The sequence below is a fragment of the Microplitis mediator genome, chromosome 5 (assembly GCF_029852145.1).
Source record: "Microplitis mediator isolate UGA2020A chromosome 5, iyMicMedi2.1, whole genome shotgun sequence".
NCBI lineage: Eukaryota > Metazoa > Arthropoda > Insecta > Hymenoptera > Braconidae > Microplitis > Microplitis mediator.
The window spans coordinates 4,885,003-4,905,925 of record NC_079973.1 but is presented as its reverse complement, the minus strand read 5'-3'; the positions used below and the strand labels follow the sequence as shown (position 1 = coordinate 4,905,925).

At 30.6% G+C, this 20,923-nt stretch overlaps 4 protein-coding genes across 13 annotated transcripts in view; 1 reads left to right on the top strand and 3 right to left on the bottom strand.

Annotated features, from left to right (window-relative positions):
* Nucleotides 1-267: 267 nt before the first annotated feature.
* On the bottom strand, nt 268-4,928 carry LOC130667883 (m7GpppX diphosphatase-like). Of its 9 annotated transcripts, none has more exons than XM_057469795.1 (6): nt 3,712-4,560; nt 3,604-3,616; nt 3,198-3,524; nt 2,370-2,518; nt 1,080-1,419; nt 283-1,008 (listed from the first exon to the last, which is right to left on the bottom strand). In XM_057469795.1, the coding sequence occupies exons 3-6, from the start codon at nt 3,478-3,480 to the stop codon at nt 851-853; spliced, it is 930 nt and encodes a 309-aa protein (XP_057325778.1). In that variant the 5' UTR covers nt 3,481-3,524; nt 3,604-3,616; nt 3,712-4,560; the 3' UTR covers nt 283-850. The 9 variants fall into 9 exon arrangements, with proteins under 9 accessions (XP_057325779.1, XP_057325780.1, XP_057325778.1 ...); XM_057469790.1 differs by adding an exon at nt 4,582-4,928 and having other exon boundaries at nt 284-1,008; nt 3,604-3,800; XM_057469794.1 differs by adding an exon at nt 4,582-4,928 and having other exon boundaries at nt 284-1,008; nt 3,198-3,616; nt 3,712-3,800.
* A 172-nt stretch (nt 4,929-5,100) lies between these two features.
* Nucleotides 5,101-7,542, bottom strand: LOC130668434 (m7GpppX diphosphatase-like). Its single transcript, XM_057470733.1, has 4 exons — nt 7,125-7,542; nt 6,899-7,041; nt 5,546-5,882; nt 5,101-5,461 (listed from the first exon to the last, which is right to left on the bottom strand). The coding sequence occupies exons 1-4, from the start codon at nt 7,510-7,512 to the stop codon at nt 5,247-5,249; spliced, it is 1,083 nt and encodes a 360-aa protein (XP_057326716.1). The 5' UTR covers nt 7,513-7,542; the 3' UTR covers nt 5,101-5,246.
* A 446-nt stretch (nt 7,543-7,988) lies between these two features.
* On the bottom strand, nt 7,989-12,424 carry LOC130668425 (coiled-coil domain-containing protein 39). Its single transcript, XM_057470712.1, has 7 exons — nt 12,202-12,424; nt 10,951-12,006; nt 10,504-10,884; nt 9,356-9,610; nt 8,794-9,279; nt 8,502-8,714; nt 7,989-8,416 (listed from the first exon to the last, which is right to left on the bottom strand). Exons 1-7 carry the CDS (start codon nt 12,295-12,297, stop codon nt 8,162-8,164), a joined length of 2,742 nt encoding a protein of 913 aa, XP_057326695.1. The 5' UTR covers nt 12,298-12,424; the 3' UTR covers nt 7,989-8,161.
* A 1,540-nt stretch (nt 12,425-13,964) lies between these two features.
* Nucleotides 13,965-20,923, top strand: part of LOC130667392 (E3 ubiquitin-protein ligase MIB1) — a 49,814-nt gene continuing 42,855 nt past the window's right edge. For both annotated transcript variants that reach the window (XM_057468924.1, XM_057468923.1), the window contains exons 1-8: nt 13,965-14,183; nt 14,344-14,691; nt 14,781-14,981; nt 15,068-15,520; nt 15,605-15,752; nt 15,847-16,088; nt 16,928-17,125; nt 17,423-17,574. In XM_057468924.1, the coding sequence (XP_057324907.1) occupies nt 14,082-14,183; nt 14,344-14,691; nt 14,781-14,981; nt 15,068-15,520; nt 15,605-15,752; nt 15,847-16,088; nt 16,928-17,125; nt 17,423-17,574 (1,844 nt within the window). In that variant the 5' untranslated portion in view covers nt 13,965-14,081. The remainder of the gene's footprint in view (nt 14,184-14,343; nt 14,692-14,780; nt 14,982-15,067; nt 15,521-15,604; nt 15,753-15,846; nt 16,089-16,927; nt 17,126-17,422; nt 17,575-20,923) is intronic.

Below are 20,923 nucleotides of genomic sequence, written 5' to 3'. Positions count from 1 at the left end.
TTAAATTCTAAACGCTCTCGCAAACTCTCCTAAGAGTAAATTTTCGATAAAAAATTTTCAATATTTTATTAATTTTCTTGTATCGTAGCTAATATTCATTTCAAATTTCAATATTGTAGGTCTATTGGTTAAAATACAAATATATATATATTGATTTTGTACAGTAAATTAATGAAAAAGTATATTTTGAAGTACTTAGTTTAGGATTTTTAATGAAAAATAAAAAATTAAAAGTAGTAGGCCAAATTATTATTAAATATTTTGCATTAATATTTGTTTATTTTTATTTATTAACAGATTTTGTTTTTGAAAAAATCCTCCACGGGGTAATGATCCCAATAGCGGAACAGCTAAGGGAATTTTTAAGTTTTAGTAACAAATATAATTACAGAATAGTGACATTAAATTTAAAAAAATTTGAATACCAATTCTGCATTAATAGAAAAAATGTTCAGAAACAAAAGTCAATGAATCATTTATTATTTTTTTTTCATATACATTTTTTTCCAAAGAATTATTATTTTATTAGTAACGGGCTTAAAATAATAGCAGACATTAAAAAAAATTCATTTATTTTATATGAACAAATAATGTTTATAGAAAAAACTTTTATAAATTGCATATCAAAAACTTAAAAAAATCTTTTTGTACATGAACTAAAAATAGTATTTTACTGACAAGTAACTTGTTTATAATAAAATAAATAAAATAAAAATAAAAATATAGTCTGATGTCTACTACTTTTAATATCATTCTGTAGTCACAATCTAATTAAAAAAAATATGAGTGAATTTATTTTGATAATTTTTTACGTTTGGACGGGCCGTCGTCTTTGTCGGCGTTTATTTTTTTACGTTGCTTTCTTTTTCTTAAGATAATCTTGATACGGTTTGTAAGTCTTATCCTTACAATGACGAATTGTTAAAGTAGCTTTTTGATAGTAATCCGGCATCAATTCAATGTTATTGATCACTCTAGCCAACAGATGTATACGATCTACTACTCTCTCTATATAAAAGTTTTAGTATCAACTTGGTATTATTTTATTTATACTCATTAATTTATTTTTAGAAATATACCTGTATTATCTGCAGTAAAGTGAGCGAAGTGAACATGAAGATGATAAGAAGATGGCAGATAATGAAAACATATCCTTAAATTTTCAGCTGGTATCCCGTACTTTTCTTTAATAGCTTTAGAGCCAGCTTCTTTAATATTTTTCAATAAAGGAAGATGAGTTCCATTTAATTCCCTAATTGACTTCAAATCATTTCTAGCGATTGCAAGAAGATTCAGATTTTCTTTGTCATCGTCCAGCCAATCCGAATCTTTTATCAACACAAATCCTGTTTTTTCATCGTTGTCATTAAAAATCACTCGATCAACTTCTGCTTTTCCTTCTAGTATATCGTAAATCCACTGATTAAAAAAAACGGTGATTAATTCAAATTATCATAATTAGTAAAAAAAATTAACAATTAAAGTTTAGAAGTGGCGCTTTTTCCCTGTGAATATTTTATACTTCTTTTTATTTATAGTAATGGTTCGTAATGGAGACAAAAAATGTAGGAATTTATATTATGTTGTCGACTAAACTTGAAACAATAAATTAAGTCATCAAAAACATTATCATGCTGTGCTATAATCATTATTGTAGTGCAGCATAACAATTTTTTGGTGACTAAGCTTTCTGTTTCAAGTTTAGTCGACAACATAATATAAATTCGTACATTTTTGAAGTTCAGTCTTCTCCGTGTTTTTACAGGTTGAAATATATAAAGCCCCATTCCCACACTCAGAAAATTAAGTAATTGTGTTTATTATGCTAAATTTTTAATTCCAATCATCTAGAATGATTGGAACGTTTTTTAATGCAAAAATAGTTAGTATTATAATTTTTTTTAATAGATTTAATAATTATTGGATGATAACTTCTGCAATAAATTTCGTAACAGTTACCATCAGGATGATAACAGTTACTATCAGGATGGTAACAGTTACCATCAGGATGATAACAGTTACTATCAGGATGGTAATATTTACTATCAGGATGATAATATTTACTTCTGCAATAAATTTCGTAACAGTTACTATCAGGATGGTAAAAATTATAATTTCTGATGGTAACTGTTGCCATCTGGATTATAAATATAACTATTTAGAATAATAATAATAATTAACTCTAATTAACATACAGGATTGTAACAATTATTATAAATATGGTGAATATTACAGTCTAGATGATTTATACAATCATCTAGATAATATTCACTGCTATCGGATTGATGATAGAAATTTTACCATAACTAGATAGTAGTTTCTATTATTTAGTTTTCTGTGTAGATTTTAGCATAATAGAAAATACAAACCTTTTTATGTTTTTTCGGTTTTTTTTTTATCACAGGAAGAGTTACTTCTTCATAAAGCTCTGGAGTCTCTTCAATTAGAAAAAACTTTGGTTCTTTAAACTGTTCAATATGCTTACGTGAGGCAGGATTTCTTACAGTCATAGTTGTAACTACATTAAAAGTAATGATTGTTATAATTATCCGTCGAAAAATGTTGGCTCGAAACCTACCAATTTTTACCATACTGTCAACCAAACTTGAAGCAGGAAGTGAAGCGTCCAAAACGTTGCTATGCTCTTTAGAGTAGTCCTTAGAAGGGTGATTTTTTAAATTTATTACGATCATCTCTCAAACGGTTCCCATCATGGAAGAAAAAATTCTGTTAAAGTTTGAGCTCTGAAAAATCATAAAAAAAAAATTTGCGGCACTTCTTCCCGTTGGAATTAAGAGCTCAAACTTTAAGGGAATATTTTTTCCCGTAATTGGAACCGTTTGAGAGGTGATCGTAATAAATTTAAAAAATCACCCTTCTAAGGACCACTATGCTCTTACACGCAGAGAAATTTTTAGTAAAAATCATTATAATGTATGAAAGTTATTGTCATTAAAGTTTGTCAATAAGTTTCTCGCGCGTAGTAAGGATTGTGATACAGCATAACAACTTTTCGTATGAGCATAATAATTTTTCTGAGAATTTACTTCCTCTTTTAAGTTTGGTCGACAGCGGTGTTGCCAGATCGTAGGTAGAAATTTCCCCCTCCCAGGTAGGTTTCGAACCAAAACTTGTCTCCGAGTAAAAAGAGTCACACGTTAATGAAATAATAACTTATCATCAACTGAATAACTTACAATCAGATTCGCCATCCAGGGATAAATGATATTTTTCCAAACAATCGTTGTTAAATACTTTTTCAGCACTGATCGGATTGGTAAAAAATTTTTTTTTAAGTAATGAGAGATCACCCGAGAATTTGCTTTCTTCGAGTTTTCTTTCGAGGACAACTAACGTATCTTCACTCTCATTGGTATCTTTACTCCCATTGCTAAACTTACCTCGAATAGCTATTTTTTTTTCGGGTGTAACATTTTTTAAAATTTCTTTTAAATTAAAATCCATAAATTTGGTTTCCATTTTTTGTTAGATTTTTTATGTTCTTTAATTTTTTTTATCCGCTTCTGTAAAAAGACAAGTAGATATCCCATTACTCTTGGAGTACTTCTGAATGTTAAGCGTTTTTTATTTGGTCAAACTCACTAAGTTTTATGTCCTGGAATGACGTATTATCAATACAGTTATTGTAACTTTATAAAAATTTGATGATGTTTTAAATATTACAAAAAATCTAGATAAAAAAACTATTACCCGGCGAAGCAAAATTAATGACCGGATGTTTTCTGATGGATGGCTTCCACGAAAGTATTCAAGCAAAATAATGCTGACGTGATGTCGTACTCAACATAAAGAAAAAAAAAATTATTATTTTAGTCATTTGGAAACAAATACTCCTTGACTTATATCGCCAAAAGAAAGTCTTAAAAAAAATTTTTGTACAAACTCTACTCATTCAACATTTTTTTTTCGCCCTTATGGTTCTTGGGATAGATACCGTGAGCCCTAAAGGCGAATAAAAAATTTCAATACGCGTAAAATTTTTATTTTCATACTTTTAAATAAAAAATACATCGTTAAGTAAAAAAAATTGTTTACGCGCCCTTATGGTAGTTGCAATACGATTTATATTGCATAATACCGGACTCAAAGACCTCTAGTGAGTTTGATTCGTATAAATTGAATTGAATTATCAATTCAATTTGATATTTTATCATTAGGCTTTTGAAATTTTTTTTTTAGCTTTAAAATAAGTCTACCAAACGATTGGCAATGAAAAAAAAATCGTACGCCCTTTTGGCTTTAGTAAGCTCCTGATACTGTAAAAATCGGGAGTGAATTCGGAGTGATCTGGATATTATTTAAATCCGAATTCACTCCGATTCGGAGTTTTAATATTGAAATAAACTTCAGTTCGGAGTGAATTTCACTCCAAGGGAATCAAATAAAATACAGTCATCCGGCCCACAGTCACTCCAGATTTAATCTGCGTTCACTCCACAAATTTTTTTCAGTGTAAAGCCAAAAGGGCGTATAAAATGTAAATCCTTTTAGAATTAATAACGCGATATCATGAATTGCACGAATTCAATCAAATTCGTCGTGAAACAAATTTTATCATACTTATCGTTATGCTGCGTTTTATCAGTTAAAATATTTGAATTTTGTAATCGATATATGTTTGTGTTTTTATTTGTAAAAACAATATCGTATCAAGTTCCGAAATTCAGTTTAGACTGTTAGCTGAGACGTTATTTAGTGGACTAACATCTTTATGCTGATCTGGCCTTTTTTGTAATCCAAAGATTGTTTTTCCCCCACTTGGTTACTTCGACAGCACTTAGCGCAAGTAACAAAAATAATATAATCGCTTACTACTTGCTATCGCTGAGTGAAATCTCCCATAATTAATTATTGTAGTGTATCTAAACAAATTTGCCGTATCGTTTTCTTCTTTATCGCAAATTCCCGGTATGAGAACAAGAGCTACAAAATGCATCACGTAACGAGTGAATCATTCTCACCATGACCAATGCTACGTACTAGCACAAAAGTGATAACGTACTACGGTAAAAATGATGAAAGATAAACTAGTAAGTAGTACAGATTAAAAGAATAAAAATGAACTTTCATGATTATTATTATTAATTTATTTTTTTTTCTTTTCAAAATAGACATTTTTTCACCAAAAATAATTATTTCATCAAAGTCGTATGTTAAAAAAAAAATTATTTAAGTCTAAACTTTTTATTCTTCTGTCAATATAATTTTAAAAAATGCATTGTGATTCAAATGGACACTCTTGCGCGCTTTGTCGGCCTGTCGTCTTCGTCGGAGTTCGTTTTACCCCCGGTTTTTCCATTCTTAAGATAATCTTCATAAGGTTTATAAGCATCATATTTACAAACACGGAATGTTAGAGTAGCTTTTTGGTAGTAGTCCGGCATCATTTCGATGTTACTGATAACTGTAGACAGCAAATGTGCGCGTTCTACTAGCGTACCTATTAAAAAAAATTTCATTTACTTCAAAGTTATTATTTACAATAAATATTATTACTATTATTCATGATATTAATAAAACATACCTGCGTTTTCTACAGTAAAAGCAGTGAAATGAACATGTAGATGATAATAAGACGGCTGATAATGAAAATATATTCTTAGTCTATTGGCCGGTACATTGTACTTTTCTTCAATGGCTTTAGAACCAGCTTCTTTAATATTTTTCAATAAAGGAAGATGAGTTTCATTCAATTCTCTAATTGACTTTATTTTTTGTCTAGTTATTGCAATTATATACATTGCTGATATGTCGTCATTCCATTTTAAATCTTTTACTAATACAAATCCTGTTTTTTCATCTTTGTCATTAAAAATTACTCGATCAACTTCTGCTTTTCCATCCAGGATATTGTCAACCCACTGATAAAAAAATATAAAATATTGATGATTGAAAAAGTTTTAATCAACTTAATTCTCCCGGGTATGAAATTCAATTCAAATAAATGAGTAATCGGGTACTAGTTTCGTAATCGAGTATTAGTTTCCTGATCGGGTACGAGTTCCCTAATCGGGCTCGAGTTCCCTTATTGGGTAATAATTCCCTAATTGGGTACTAGTTTCCTGATCGAGTACTAGCTCCCTAATTGGGTACTAGTTCTCTAATTGGAAACTAGTTTCTTAATCGGTTACTAGTTTCCTGATCGGGTAGGCAGTGTTACAATTCTACTCACAACAACTCTACTCAAGGGAAGTAGCTACAACTCTACTCACTCACAACTTTACTCAGCTTCAACTCTACTCACAGTTTTTTTTATTCAGGTTTAACTCTACTCAGTTGTATCTTTACTCAGCTTCAACTAGACTCAGCTACGACTCTACTCACGTATTTTAGCCTATCGATAAAATAGCAATTCTTTGTGAGTAGAGTTGTAGCTGAGTAAAGATATAACTGAGTGGAGTTAGACCTGAATAAAGAAAAACTGTGAGTAGAGTTGAAGCTGAGTAAAGTTGTGAGTGAGTAGCGTTGTAGCTACGTCCCTTGAGTAAAGATGTGAGTAGAATTGTAACACTCCCATCGGGTACTAGTTCCTAAATTAGGTACTAGTTCCTAAACAAGGTACTAGTTCCCTAATCGGATACTAGTTTCCTGATCAGGTATTAGTTTCCTGACCGGGTACTTGTTTCCTGATCAGGTCCTAGCTCCCTTATCGGGTACTAGTTCCCTAAACAGGTACTAGTTCCTTGATCGGGTACTGGATCTCTTACTTTACATTGACCGCACATTGAAATTTCTGGAGGCTATTTTCTATAGAATTTAAATCAAATTTTTTTTTACCAATAGTAAAAAAATAAAAGACCATAGTCCAGAAAAAGCGCTAAATTTATCTCATCAAAATATTCCATATTTTTAATTGATAATCATAAAATTTACAAACCTTCAATGAAAATTGATTTGATAACATAGGAAGAGTAACATTTTCATACAGCTCTGGAGTCTCTTCAATAGTATAATACTCTGGTGTTGTAAATTTTTCAATATGCTTTAGCGTAGCAGGATATGTTATAGTCGCATTAAGTCCTGTACCAACAAAAATAATTATTTAATAAATAAATTCAAAAATTACTAAGTACATTTTAAAGTAGAAAAAATAATTTAGTCACCATTGAATTCGTTTGTTGGAAATAAATCATAACCTCTGTAAATATCATTGCGGTATATTTTTTTAGTAGTAGTCTCGTAATTAAAAAACCCCTGCTCCAGCAACACTTGTTCTTCAGGAAATCCTTTTTTCTCGAGGACAACTAGTGCACTACCATCACAACCTTTGAAAGTTCCTTCAATAGCTATTTGTTTTTGAGTCGTATTATTACGTAAAATTCTTTTTACAACAAAATTTGACATATCTTTGAGTGATTCATGAACATGATCTTCGTCGTTAGTTTGCTCGACATCATTGTCTTTATTTTTTGATGTAATGTCATTGTCTTGTTTATTATTTTGTTCATTATTGTATTGTTTACACAACAAATCAACAGTAGTTTCGGCCATTTTTTGTTTCACAGGATTGTTTTGCTTGCGATTGCAGCACAATAATAATAACAAGTAATTTATATAAAATTCGGGATAGGTGGCGCTGTTATGAAAAGCTGCATTCAAAAATTCCAACATGGCGTTCCGTGGTGGCGACAGACCAGAAGGAGCGAAATCACTTCCTGAGTTGTGCGTAAACCAGAAACTTAAATAAATTTTATTTTAAACAACAAATTTTTTTTTACATTTAAAGTCTACACATGTCCAGGATGCAGAAGTACTCAATGTATGTAGAAAAATGGTCATACTCAGTAATTACACAAATTGTCATTAAAAATCGTAATGAGTGGAACTGACAGTTAGTAATTTTTTGAATTTTGAATAAATAAATAAATAAATATATTGGGAATAGAAAAAAAAGAAGAAATGCGTATTTAAATAATTTAAAAATCAGCGCGCGCATTTTTTTAAATTCCATTATTTGAATTATTTTATTTATTTATTTAAAATTTACAAATTATTCCATGTCTGTTACATTCACTCTCATAAAATAGTAAGTAAACTTCATAAATTATAAATTTTTTATTATTTCAATCAGTAAAAAATTTTATTTATTTATTTTATTAATTTTAAAGGCATAGGATAAATAAATTAATTAATTTAAAAGTTACGGCCGACAAATGTTGACATTAGTAAGTTGGCATTTTTTATTTTGATTAAAAGAAGTAGTAGAACTGCGGGTAGAACATAGACTGGGTGCCGGAGTTGGTTTACTGTGCTGAGCACTAGGTAGAACAATATCTTTAGCGGATATCAATTTTTTAACGTAGACTTCAGCTTCTACGTGGCGAATAGTAAACTCTGTAACTCGCTGTAGACCGAGGAGATTTTGTTCTTCTATTTCTCGCGTCGAGATGTCTTTCTAAAGAAAAAAAAAACAATATTTACAGTAAAAATAAATAAATACTAAACTTATTTTATTTAAATTTGCGTAAATAAAAGTGAACCTCTTGCAAAATGATAATGTCGTCATCAGCGCACTCGCAAAGCCTCTGAATATCTTTGTACAATTTTTTTAATCTCATGTCCGCTCTAATTAGCCGGCTCTTCTGATCATTAATTTGTTTTTCTATCATCGCAAGTGTCTCTTGTCTTCCCTCTTTTTCTTCTTTAATTTTTTCTAGATCTTCTAATATTTTTTTATGATTTTCCTGCGCCAGCTATTAAAATAATTATTAATACATAAATTTTGAATTATTCATTATCAATTATCACTAATCAATAAATTTATTTTATTACCGCAAGATCATTCTTGATAATATTCAGCTGGGATTTTTTCCTCTTCATTTGTTCAGCAGCTTCACACATTTCTTTATCTATTTCGCTCTGAATCGTCTGCTTGGAGCTGTCGTCCTCAACCGAACCCAGTGACAATTTATAATTATCATTACAAGCATTGACAACTTTCAGTGTATTCTCCATACTTTTGATCTCTTGTTCCGTTTTCCTGATAGTCGCGTCCAATTTATCCCCTCGTTCTTGCAACTCATACTTGTACTGAGCATTTTGAATTTTCAAATAAGTCGTCGCTGGTAAAATGCCATCCGTGTTATCAACATTAGATGTTGCCATAATATTATCGTACCGCGACTGTAGATGTAACGTCTGATAATTTTTTTCGTTGATCAATGATCGTAATTCCGAACACTCGCTCATCACAACTTTATATTTTAAATTAAGCGCTTCTTTTAAAGCTTTTAATTCGGTCATTCTTTCTTTCATTGCCTGTTGATAAATAATAATAATTATTATTATTATTATTAAATACCTTACAATTGATGAATGAAATAAAAATACTTACAGCACAAATTTTTACGTGACATTGTTCCAAGTTATAAACCCGGTTACCAGTATTTTTCATCAATTCTTCAGCTTGGGTGACTCTCAGCTCCATAATATTCTCAGCAACTTGTTTTTCTTCATTAACACGTACAGAAACTTTTAATTGTTTTTCACCTCCGAGCATTAATAACTCAAGGTTTTTTTTTTTTATCTTAACTTGCTCAAGTTTATTACGATCTGCTTCTAATGCACTCTGTACTTTTTTTATTTCATTCTAAAAACCAAAAAAATTATTATTTTATTTTGATATTATTAGGGGAGGGGGCATAACAGGGCACACCCAAAATTTTATAACGAGTTTGTCTTTTAAAATGTATTTTTAAAAATTCCAAAATCACTTTTGTAAAAATAATTGAGCTTTATTTTGAATTTTATTTTTACTGTTTTCGAAAAATTTGGTTTTTGTATAAAAATTATATGAAATCAATTTAATTTTTTTTTATCAATTTACAATAAGAGAACTCACAGAGTCAAATTACTTTAGATGTATTTCAATATTCACCTTGAATATATTTACAATTTTTTAAATTTTGAAATTTAATTAACTTTTAATAATTTTTTAATCTATTACTGTAAGCAATATATATTTACTTTTTTAAAAATATCTTTTTTGGAATTAAAACAAATTTTAATCTTTTACTTTGAAGTTAATAATAAATATTAATTAACAAATAAAAAATTAACAATTCAAAGTCGGTGTTAAACTTTTTCAAAAATCAAGTGTCAGTCGAATCATGTCAATGACTTTTGTTTTATGATAAAAACAATTAAAATTTTGGTGTCATGAATGTTTGCCCGCGGACATCAAATCCGCGACTTTTATAATAATTTATTTACTTTATTTACTCATTTAATTTTTTTAGTACCATTGCAAACGTGGGTGTGTTAACATACTATTGTAATTACGCACACACAAAACCTTTAAAAAAAGGGCATATTACCTATTTACCGTCGCGGATTTAACGTCTGCGAATGAAAAGTTAGCCCCGAAAATTCTACCGCGAAAAATAAAAATTTTTTTTTAACGGCAGCTGATAATTTTTTCTATTTCCTTAAGTACAGCCCCCCCCCCCCCTAATTATTGCCACTATTATTTAAAATACTCACTTCAAGTTTAATCATCTGATTGAGTAGCAATTTAGATATTTCTTTTTTATCATTCAAAGACTCCTGTAATCCCTCAATAACATTTTGCTTACGTTCAAACTCCTCTTTATCCACAACCCTATTATTTTTCCCAAGACGGATCTTAAGATTTTGCAGCACGATATCAAGTTTGCGAGCAGACTCTTTTTTTTCTTCCAATTGCTTCTCTTCCTTAACTTGACACGCCGTGAATTGTTCGATTTTCCTCAGCTCTCCTTGCTCTTGCAATTCAATTGCTTTTCTATCGCTCTCTAAACTATTTATTCTACTCATTGTCCTCAGCATCAATCCTTGAAATCTTTTTATTTCGCTTGTAATTAAAAATTTACGTTTTTCTTCTTTCTGCAATCAGTCAATAAATATTTAACTTCTTCATTAATACAAATAAATAAATAATTTAAAATATACCTCAATCATTTCTTCAAGTTGTTTTGTTCTGTCTTCAACATTGACGCTCTGATTGTTGATCTCAGACAGACTTGTCTTCAAATCTTTGATTCTTTGCTTACAATCACTGATTTGTTTTTTTTTATTAAAAATATTTCCTCTTATTCCGTTAAAATCAATTCTCATATTTTTCATTTTCTGTTCCAGTTCATTCAAAATTCTTCTCTGCGATTTGAATTCCAAATTAAATAAATCTAGATGCTCTTCAACTTTACTTCTTCTCTCTCTAGCTCGCACCAAAATTTTCTCAACTTGTTTTATCTCATACTCCAGTAGTCTATTGCAATTAACTTGACTTTCCAAAAATTCCTCAGACTCCGTAAGTACTTTTAATTTTTCCACACCCACGGATCTCAAAGTCTCGACCTCTTTTATTATTTTCTGAATATCGTTGTCACGTTGACGCAAAATAAAAACACTTTGGGTCCATCTTTCAATCAATTGTCGCCGCGAATCTAAAGCCTGGGTATAAAACTTAGCGGTTCTTTCTAACACGACTTCTTTTTCGTAAATTTCATCAATCATTCTAACAACAGATCGTTTGTAGACTTCTAATTCACTCGCTAGTTTTTGTCTCTTGAGATCGAGTTTTTTAAATTCTTTAAAATCAAATTTAGAAACTTTTTTTAGCAATTGTTCATTTTCTTCATCACGACTCAATATTTCTTCCAATTGTAAAATTTTAGTTTTGTTCAAAGCCACAATATCTTTTGAAAAATCAAGACTTTCTTCAAGTCTCTTTATTTCTTTTTTCATACGGGCAATACGGTCTCCAGTTTCTTTTTTTTCCTTCTCAAGTGCAATAAGTTCTTTTTCAATAGATGCCTCGTTGTGCTCAAATAACTTCTCGTAATGATTTTCAGCTTCATATTGAGCGATATAAGCTGTTAAAAGTTTCTGATTGTATGTGTGTTCTACTTTAATATCTCTTATATATTGATCTATTGAATCAATACGATTTTTATTGTTATCTAATTCTACTGTCAATTCGTTTTTTATTTTTAATTTTTTTTCAATCTAAAAAAATAATTTATAAATTTATTATTTCATATATTAATTTATATATATTTAAATTATATGAAATTAAATTAATAAATTCCTATAAAAATTTAATGATTCAAAATTTTTACTGTTCATTTTTTTTTTTAAATTGCCGCTAAAAAATTTAAATTTATTACTGAAAATAATAAATAATTTTATTAGACGTTTTACCTCTTGCTCGAGTTGTTTATTATCTTCATTAGCAACCGGTATTCGAAATCCACTATCCCATCCTAGATCTTTTAAAATATCTTTGAACCCTCCCATTGTTTTAATAAATAATAATAATAATAATAATAAAATTCAAATTTATTTGTAATTTTCTATTTATTATGAAACAAATCAATTATAATTATAGACGTATAAAATAATTAGGCAAAAGGATTCATTTGACAGCAACCTATAGCAACTAACAAAAGGTCAATGACACTTTGACAATTAAACTGATCATGCGCAGAATATTGTAATTTTATTGGATAAAACAAAGGCGCGAAATTTAAATTACACAAATTTTTAAATTGTTAATTATTATTGAATTTTCAATACATTACAATACAGGAGAGAGGAAAAAAAAGATCCCTGGGGTAAAATAGGCCACGTAAAATATTTCATAAAAAATTTACAAATGGGAAATCTGCTTTACAAATTTTTATTTTAATGATTTAAGTAAATTTTTTTTTTTAAATCAGTAACTCAAAGTTTAGTTGAATTATTTTTGATTAATGACTGAGTCATTACGTAATTAAATACCTGCTGACCTTAAGTAAAATAATGAAACTTTGAAATTTTTACCACTAATTTCTCGCCAAATTTTGAATTTTCATTCTTTATTATAAATTCCTTTAAAAAAAAAGTTTTTTCATCTAAAAATTGATAAAAAATTTTATTATACTTAATTATTTTAAATTTCTACTATTAAGCCTCCAATTTAAATAATTAAATAAATTTAAAAAAAAAGAATTTGATTAAAAATTTTTCGTAAATGAGTGTGTCAATATTTACTTTTTTTATTATTGTTAACAGTGTATAGCATATTTATGCCTTTTACACTTCTTGCCTTTAATCGCAATTGCTACCTTTTTCTATTCCCTCCTCTTTTTCATGCGGCTGTGGACCGACTTGTGCTTCTGTACTGCATCATTACGTGATGCCCTATACCCCACCTTTTTGCCGTGGGAGTATAGCGGCAAAGGGAAACCACAGAGAAAACCTTTTGCCAGTACAGCTGTCATTTTTTGGAGCAGGTGAAGTTCCAGTGATCGATAAAATTCCCATTTTACCGATCACTGGCTCTTCAGTCCGCGCCTAGCGCACAGAGGCGTCCGATCAAGCTCAATGCATGGCTAAGCGGTCACCCAGCCAAACAGTAACCACGCTCGGTGCTGCTTAACTTTGATGATCGCCCGAGCCACACATGAACCAATCGGCTGCCTCTGCCCCTTTGTGTCAATATTTACTTCTATTTTTTTTAAATTAATAACTGAGTCATTACGTTATCAAATACCTGAACTAAAGTAAAATAATAAAACTTTCAAAATTTCCCCACTAATTTCGCGCCAAATTTTGAATTTATATTTTCCTATAAATTCCATTACAAAAAAAAGTTTATCCACATAAAAATTAATAAAAAAATTTTATTTAACTTAATTACTTTTAATTATTTCTGTCACTTTCAAATTAAATAATTAAATTAATTAAAAAAAAAAAAAAGATCTGATTAAAAATTTTTTAAAGGAAAAATAAAATTGTTTAATTTAAAAAAAGTGATATAAATATAGAGATTGTTGATGAACAACCTGTAGATTCTGTGGTAGGTCACGTAAGTTTCTCTTTTTAAGTCAAAACGCAACAATATATTAACTAATCCGTCACGTGGCGCTAGTTATATACTTTTTAAACACTATATAGATATATTCTAACATGTATAATAATAATAAAGTTATTCTACATATATAAAATGACGGTATGCCGTTGTAGATTTATTGTAAAGACGTCAAATGTCCATTAGATAAATATTTTTTACAATATAAATATATTATTATAATATAAATATGGAGGCAAGTACAAGTGGTGGCACACGTGCGACTCGTTTTATGATGGAAGGTGTCGGTGCAAGAGTTATACGAGGTCCTGAATGGAAATGGGGCAAGCAGGTTAGGATTTCTATATAAATAATTCATTAATTTCTTAACTTTACTATTAACAAACCCTCCAATATTTATCATTCATTTACTTTCATCAACACTCGTATTTAAATAAAATAAAATTAAATTAATTCCTGATGATGATGATGATTTTTTTTATTTATTGTAGGATGGTGGAGAAGGACATGTAGGAACAGTCCGAAACTTTGAATCACCTGAGGAAGTTGTCGTTGTGTGGGACAATGGGACAGCTGCTAATTATCGATGCTCAGGAGCATTTGATCTGAGGATATTGGACTCTGCGACAACTGGTGTCAAACATGACGGTACCATGTGCGATACTTGTAGACAGCAGCCTATTTTTGGTATCAGATGGAAGTGCGCTGAATGTGGCAACTATGATTTGTGCTCAATTTGTTATCATGGTGATAAACATCATTTGAGGCATAGATTTTATCGAATCACTACTCCGGGTAGTGAGCGAGTTCTTTTGGAGCCAAGAAGAAAAAGTAAAAAGGTTGATATTGATAATATTTATTTATTTATTTATTTATTATGTAATACAAGAGTACAAGTACTGATAATTTTTGTTGTTGAAATCAATAGATCGCTATTAGAGGAATATTCCCTGGTGCCAGAGTCGTACGAGGTGTTGATTGGCAATGGGAAGATCAAGATGGCGGAAATGGTAGACGAGGTAAAGTTAATGAGATACAAGATTGGTCGGCTGCTAGTCCTAGATCTGCTGCATATGTAATTTGGGATAATGGAGCTAAAAATTTGTACAGAGTCGGCTTTGAAGGAATGGTCTGTTGATGTTACGAATTTTAAATATTTATTTATTATTTTATTATTTATTATCTATGAGTAATTGATTGATTGGATTATTGTAGGCTGATCTTAAAGTAGTAAATGATGCGAAAGGACAAACGGTTTATCGAGATCATTTGCCATTGTTGGGTGAACAAGGCCCTGGGCGACCTGGACCACACGGATTACAAATTGGTGATCAAGTTAATGTAGACCTGGAATTAGAAATAGTGCAGTCACTGCAGCATGGGCATGGTAGCTGGACCGATGGGATGTTCGAGTGCCTTGGAACAACGGGCACTGTTGTAAGCATCGACGAAGATCACGATATCGTTGTGTCTTATCCGAGCGGTAATCGATGGACATTTAATCCTGCTGTACTATCTAAAGTTCAAACCCCAGTATCCGCTGGTACAAGTGCTGCTGCTGATAATCAAGCGTTTGCTGTCGGTGATTTAGTCCAGATTTGTAATGATCTGGAAAAAATTAAATTGCTACAACGTGGGCATGGAGAGTGGGCAGAAGCTATGGCTCCAGTAAGTTATTTTTAAATTTAGTATAATTAAATTTACCAATTATTTATTTTTTTATGGGTTTCATTTAATTATATTTTATATTAGACTCTTGGAAAAATTGGGCGAGTTCAGCAAATATATCATGACGGTGATTTAAAAGTTGAAGTATGTTGTACTTCATGGACGTATAATCCTCAGGCGGTTGTTAAAGTTGCCAGTAGCGATAGAAGTATGCCTGGAAATAATAGCGGAGGTTCGCAAACTATTTAAAATTCCGTTTATGTATCAAGATAAAGAAAAAAAAATTTTATTCTATTATACATATAATGATGGTGTATTATTTTTAGAACGACTGTCAGCTTTATTGAAAAAATTATTCGAGACCCATGTGTCGGGTGATGTGAACGAAGAACTCGTTAAATCAGCTGCCAACGGAGACGCTGTACAGTGTGAAGAATGTCTTAAACGTTTAGATGCCGATGTCAATGGAGTATTTTCGGGCCACACGGCATTACAAGCTGCCAGTCATAATGGCCATCTAGATGTTATTAAAATACTTTTGCGGTACAAGGCCGATGTTGAAATTGAGGTATATATATCTACACACACATATATTTGTTTTAAATAATTGAGGGGCCGTTCATAGAATACGTGCAAAATTTTACCTTTTTAGTCTTTCCCCCTCTTCGTCACGCTGTGTCACATTTTCTGCGATCCCCCTATCGATGTTGCGTCACAAACGATAGACCCCCTCCCGTTATGACGGAAATATATACATAGAAATATTTATATGCTTACAAATATGAAACGATATGATACTGACGTTAGCCGACGTCTAATAATTTTTGAATTTTTAAAAATTCATAGATTATAAAGAAAAAAAAATATTTAAAAAATTGCACCTGTAGATTTTTTTATTTTCTACATGTGCATATTTTTATTTTATTTTTTTTGTAATTAATTAGAAAAAACAAGATTCGAAATTTTTTGTCTGCTAACTTCAGGATCATAAAACGATGACTTTCTATCGTAACAAACAAATAAAATTTAAAAAAAAACCGCGAGAAAAATTTGTAAAATTGTTTGATGAGCTGCGAACATTACATTTCCTCAGACCCCCTGACCCCCTCGTCCCCCATAATCGCGAACGTATTTTATGAACGGGTCTTAAGTAATATTTTTACCATTACAAATTTAGTTAGCAGATAATTAAAAATTTTCGGATTTTTTTTTCAACGAATCAATCAGAAAAAAATAAAAATATGCTCATGTAGAAAATTTAAAAAACTACAGGTGCAATTTTTTCAAATTTTTTTTTTTTATAATTTACTCTCTAAAATAAAATCCAAAAATTATTAGACGTCGGCTAACTTCAGTATCATACAATTTTCAATGAATAATTAAATGAAATTTATAAATTTAATTCAGGATAAAGATGGTGACCGTGCAGTTCATCATGCAGCATTTGGAGATGAGCCTGGCGTTATGGCGCTGGTAGCTGGAGCTGGAGCTGATTTGAATGCCCGGAATAAACGACGTCAAACCGCACTTCATATCGCTGTCAATAAAGGCCACGCAGGTGTTGTACGAACTTTATTGGAATTGGGTTGCCATCCAAGCCTCCAGGTTGGTAAATTGCATAGCATAAAAATAGCAAACAATAAAAATAAAAAAAAAATACCGTAAAAAGAAAAAATACATTTTTAATTCAACACATAAATTATTTTACTTGGTTCTGAAATCTCTTTTATAACGTCTATTATTGAACTTATTACCGTACAATAAAAAACAAGTCCCAGTACTTTAAAAGTACAACAAAATAAAACGTTACTTCGTTATCGTAGGTTTGTAGTATAAATGTAAGTACGCTGTTAAAATGAAATAGACACACTATAAAAACTCGTAAACGTATTGATTTTTCAGGATGCTGAAGGAGACACTCCACTTCATGATGCCATTTCCAAGAAAAGAGATGACATGCTAACGCTGTTATTGGACCATGCAGCAGACATTACTCGTACTAACAATACCGGTTTTAATGCTTTACATCATGCCGCTCTCCGTGGAAACCCAAGGTAAGTCTGAATACTTTATTTTATACACCTTGTCTATTAAATTCACCGGTTTAATTTATAATTACGTTGATGCACTAGACAAATTCCATTCATTATTTAATTACTCAACATTTTACGAGCAATTTGTACTTTACATTTTTTTTTACTTCATCCTATTAAACAGTTTCTTGTTAAATTAGTGTTTGTGGTTAAAGAAAGATAAAAAAAAAAGGTATTAGTACATTTCGGACTATCGAGCAAAGAGCGAATTAACGAGAATAATTGTCGAAAATAAAAATAAAAGGTAGATTTATAAACGAGAATCGTTTAAGTATAAATATAGCGCTGATAAATAATTCGTAAAACGCGCTTTCGGCACGGAGAATACGAGTTATGTCTCACCATCTTCTTCCCGCCTACGAAACCGAGGTTCTAGCAGTTGGCCAGTAACGGCTGAGGTTGGATGGGTTACTGCAAGTCTCTCTGGTTGAACAGGGATTTACTGAATTTATCACTTGAACTCTGGGTAAAGGATTAGGAGACATTCTCCTGTACCTTTTAAACGTTTATCCACATTTTATAACATAAAAACTTGCGTTGAGAAGTATAAAGTTTATTTAAGACTTGTTACTAACTCATAAGTAGATGAAGGTCTTTAACAAAATATATTTAAACAAGATTACAAATATTATTATGCGAAAGTAAATATTGTTAATGTATTGTCAATTAATTACTACAAAATATTATTTTTGTTGCTGCTGTATGATAATGAAAACAATAGATTAGACTAAGACGATTGTAGTTTGTGGGATTAGGGATTTTCGGATTAGGAGGTTTAATCAAGCTCGGTGAAGCTGCGAGAGAGTAGACCAAAGATGACGCAGGATTTTGGTCTGGGTTCTGGACCAAGCTTGCATTGTTCACGGCGATTAATTCATTGTCGCTTACCACATCTCGCCACAAACCACTGCCTTCACCTACCTTTCACATGCCACCACTCGTCCTTCTCCACCAGCATCACCGCCACTTCCTTCTCTTCCTCTTCACTCTTCTCTATATTCACTTCCTTCTCCGCCACCTCTTTCACCGCATTTTCTCATACTGACGCTTTTATTCAGCAATATGTACCCAACAATTTACTAATCCATTTACCCGACTTCCTACTTCCTATTCACCGCAAATTGTCGTCATTTACTTTTTTTTTCTTCTATTCATTTTTTAAAAATACGATTTTATTGTTGTTTCACTGAAAGAGAAAAAATATTTTTGAATTATTGTATATTTTTACCACAATAAATTATACTGGTAAAAAATTTTCAATCCCATATATTTTTGATCCAAAAATTTTAACGAGTGTGAATGTAGCAGACATTAGACAAATTACAAATTATAAATAAATAGAGTAAATAATTTATAAAATAATATTTACAAAAAATGCACATATTAATTTTTGAATTTTTTAAATGTGCATTTTTTTAAAATTTAATTTTAATAATTATTTATTCTATTTATTAATAGTTTAAAATTTGTTTGATGTCTGCTACATTCACACTCATAAATTTATGATACTGAAGTTAGCCGACATCTAAAAATCTTTGGTTTTTTTTTCAAAACGATATGAAGAAAAAAAATATTTTAAAAAATGCACCAATAGATTTTCAAATTTTCTACGTGTGCATATTTTTAGTTTTTTTTTTTTGTCATCTATTTGTTGAAAAAAAAATTTCAAAAATTGTCTGTTAACTTCAGGATCATTTAAATTTGAAGATTTCCTTCAAAATAATTTTCTTGATCGAAAAAACCCCAGTTTATTTCAAGAAATTTTGATTTTTTTTTAAATAATCTAAATAAATTTTGATTTTCTTCTATCAAAAAAAAGATTCTTCCCACTAGATATCAAATTAATAATGCAATTAATTATGATACTGAAGTTAACCGACGTCTAATAATTTTTGGATTTTTTTCAAAGCGAAAAATTATGAAAAAAAAATATTTGAAAAAATTGCACCTATAGTTTTTTAAATTTTCTACCTGTGCATATTTTTAGTTTTTTTTTTTTTTTTTTTAAATTAAATCGTTGAAAACAAAATTTGCAAATTTTTAATTGTCTGCTTACTTTAGGATCATTAATTAATATCGATTCATTACTCAAAATACATTGCTTTCACAACAGTTATTTTTTTTTCAGTGTCCTACGATTTTTTATTCATTTATCTTTAACTTTTTCATACATATTTTTTTTCGTATCATGTAAAATGAGATTATAATTGTAGTGACACTTAATAACAAGTATAGCGTAGAGCGTGAATAGATGAAAACGATTTTGATAATACGTTTAACTAGACGGCCTTTAGATATATGTAAATCTATGCAGATTGTTTGCTGACAAAAATCTCGCGACTATATATATATATATATATATATATTCCCCGAAGCAGTAGCTGGTATAGTAGTAGAAGTCTCTACTGGGCGTTTACCCCGTGGTTCGTATAGTGGCTGAAAACTAACTTTGGCATATAAATGTATGTAAAAGTAAAGGAGGAGAAACCAGCGGAGTTTTAGGTGAAGGGGGACCTGGTGGAGGTGTAGATGTAGATATAGGATGAGCAGGAGGAAGAAGAACAAGGCGGAGAGATGTAGTGGTAGCATCGTTAGAGTGCTCTAGGGATGAATTAGGCTGTTAATGTTACCTCTTTGATATGCGAATTACAGAGCTATAATTCTCAGGCGCTTATTAACAACTATTTTCTGAGTAAACTTCTCCAGCATTTGTTTCCATCAGACAAAACAAGTAAAACAAAAAAAATAATTAATACATGGAGTAGGAAAACAAGCGGAGAGAAAAAAAATATTATTTATGCATTCATTTTTTTTATTAAATAATATCGTGTGCATGTTGTGTAAGCTGTCATTTATATATTTCACGAGAAATCTCGAACTACCTTACACTCGGATGCAATTTACTTCTAAAGGAAACTCCATCAATCAGCCCCAGCACAGACGGTTTAAAAGCAGTCACTTGGGCGTCGTCGAGGTGGCTCGTAGCCGTACCGGTAGTCGTCGTCATCCACCTCGTCTGGGGCTCTGGGTATACAGACTGACGCTGTTTAAGACAACTTCTTGCACCTACGTCATCTGTCACCCGATTACTTCGTCTTCATTCTTCATTTTACGCTTGTTTATTTATTTTACCAACAACTAATCGATATTTCATTCAACCTTTTTTTTTCTCGCCCTGCTGTGTTATATATTATATATTTTTATAATTTTTATTTTTTACTTTTCGCATTCAGTGTGACTATGATAGATGTTTAGTTCGCTAAATTATTTGGAGCACGAAGCAAGAAAGTGAGATTGGATTAGCTGATAA

Bases quoted from the DNA above. Each gene is read 5' to 3' on its own strand.
- LOC130667883 (XM_057469789.1), bottom strand. From the start codon at position 3,480: ATGGAAACCAAATTTATGGATTTTAATTTAAAAGAAATTTTAAAAAAT. The intron at 1,420-2,369 runs GTTTGTATTTTC...TTTTTTAATCAG, and splicing joins AACCGAAAAAACATAAAAAG to TGGATTTACGATATACTAGA. The intron at 1,009-1,079 runs GTATATTTCTAA...ACTTTTATATAG, and splicing joins CTTTACTGCAGATAATACAG to AGAGAGTAGTAGATCGTATA.
- LOC130668434 (XM_057470733.1), bottom strand. From the start codon at position 7,512: ATGGCCGAAACTACTGTTGATTTGTTGTGTAAACAATACAATAATGAA. The intron at 7,042-7,124 runs GTGACTAAATTA...TTGTTGGTACAG, and splicing joins TCCAACAAACGAATTCAATG to GACTTAATGCGACTATAACA. The intron at 5,883-6,898 runs GTTTGTAAATTT...TTTTTTTATCAG, and splicing joins CAAATCAATTTTCATTGAAG to TGGGTTGACAATATCCTGGA.
- LOC130668425 (XM_057470712.1), bottom strand. From the start codon at position 12,297: ATGGGAGGGTTCAAAGATATTTTAAAAGATCTAGGATGGGATAGTGGA. The intron at 9,611-10,503 runs GTGAGTATTTTA...TTTGGTTTTTAG, and splicing joins ATCAGATGATTAAACTTGAA to AATGAAATAAAAAAAGTACA. The intron at 8,417-8,501 runs GTTCACTTTTAT...TTTTTTCTTTAG, and splicing joins ACATTATCATTTTGCAAGAG to AAAGACATCTCGACGCGAGA.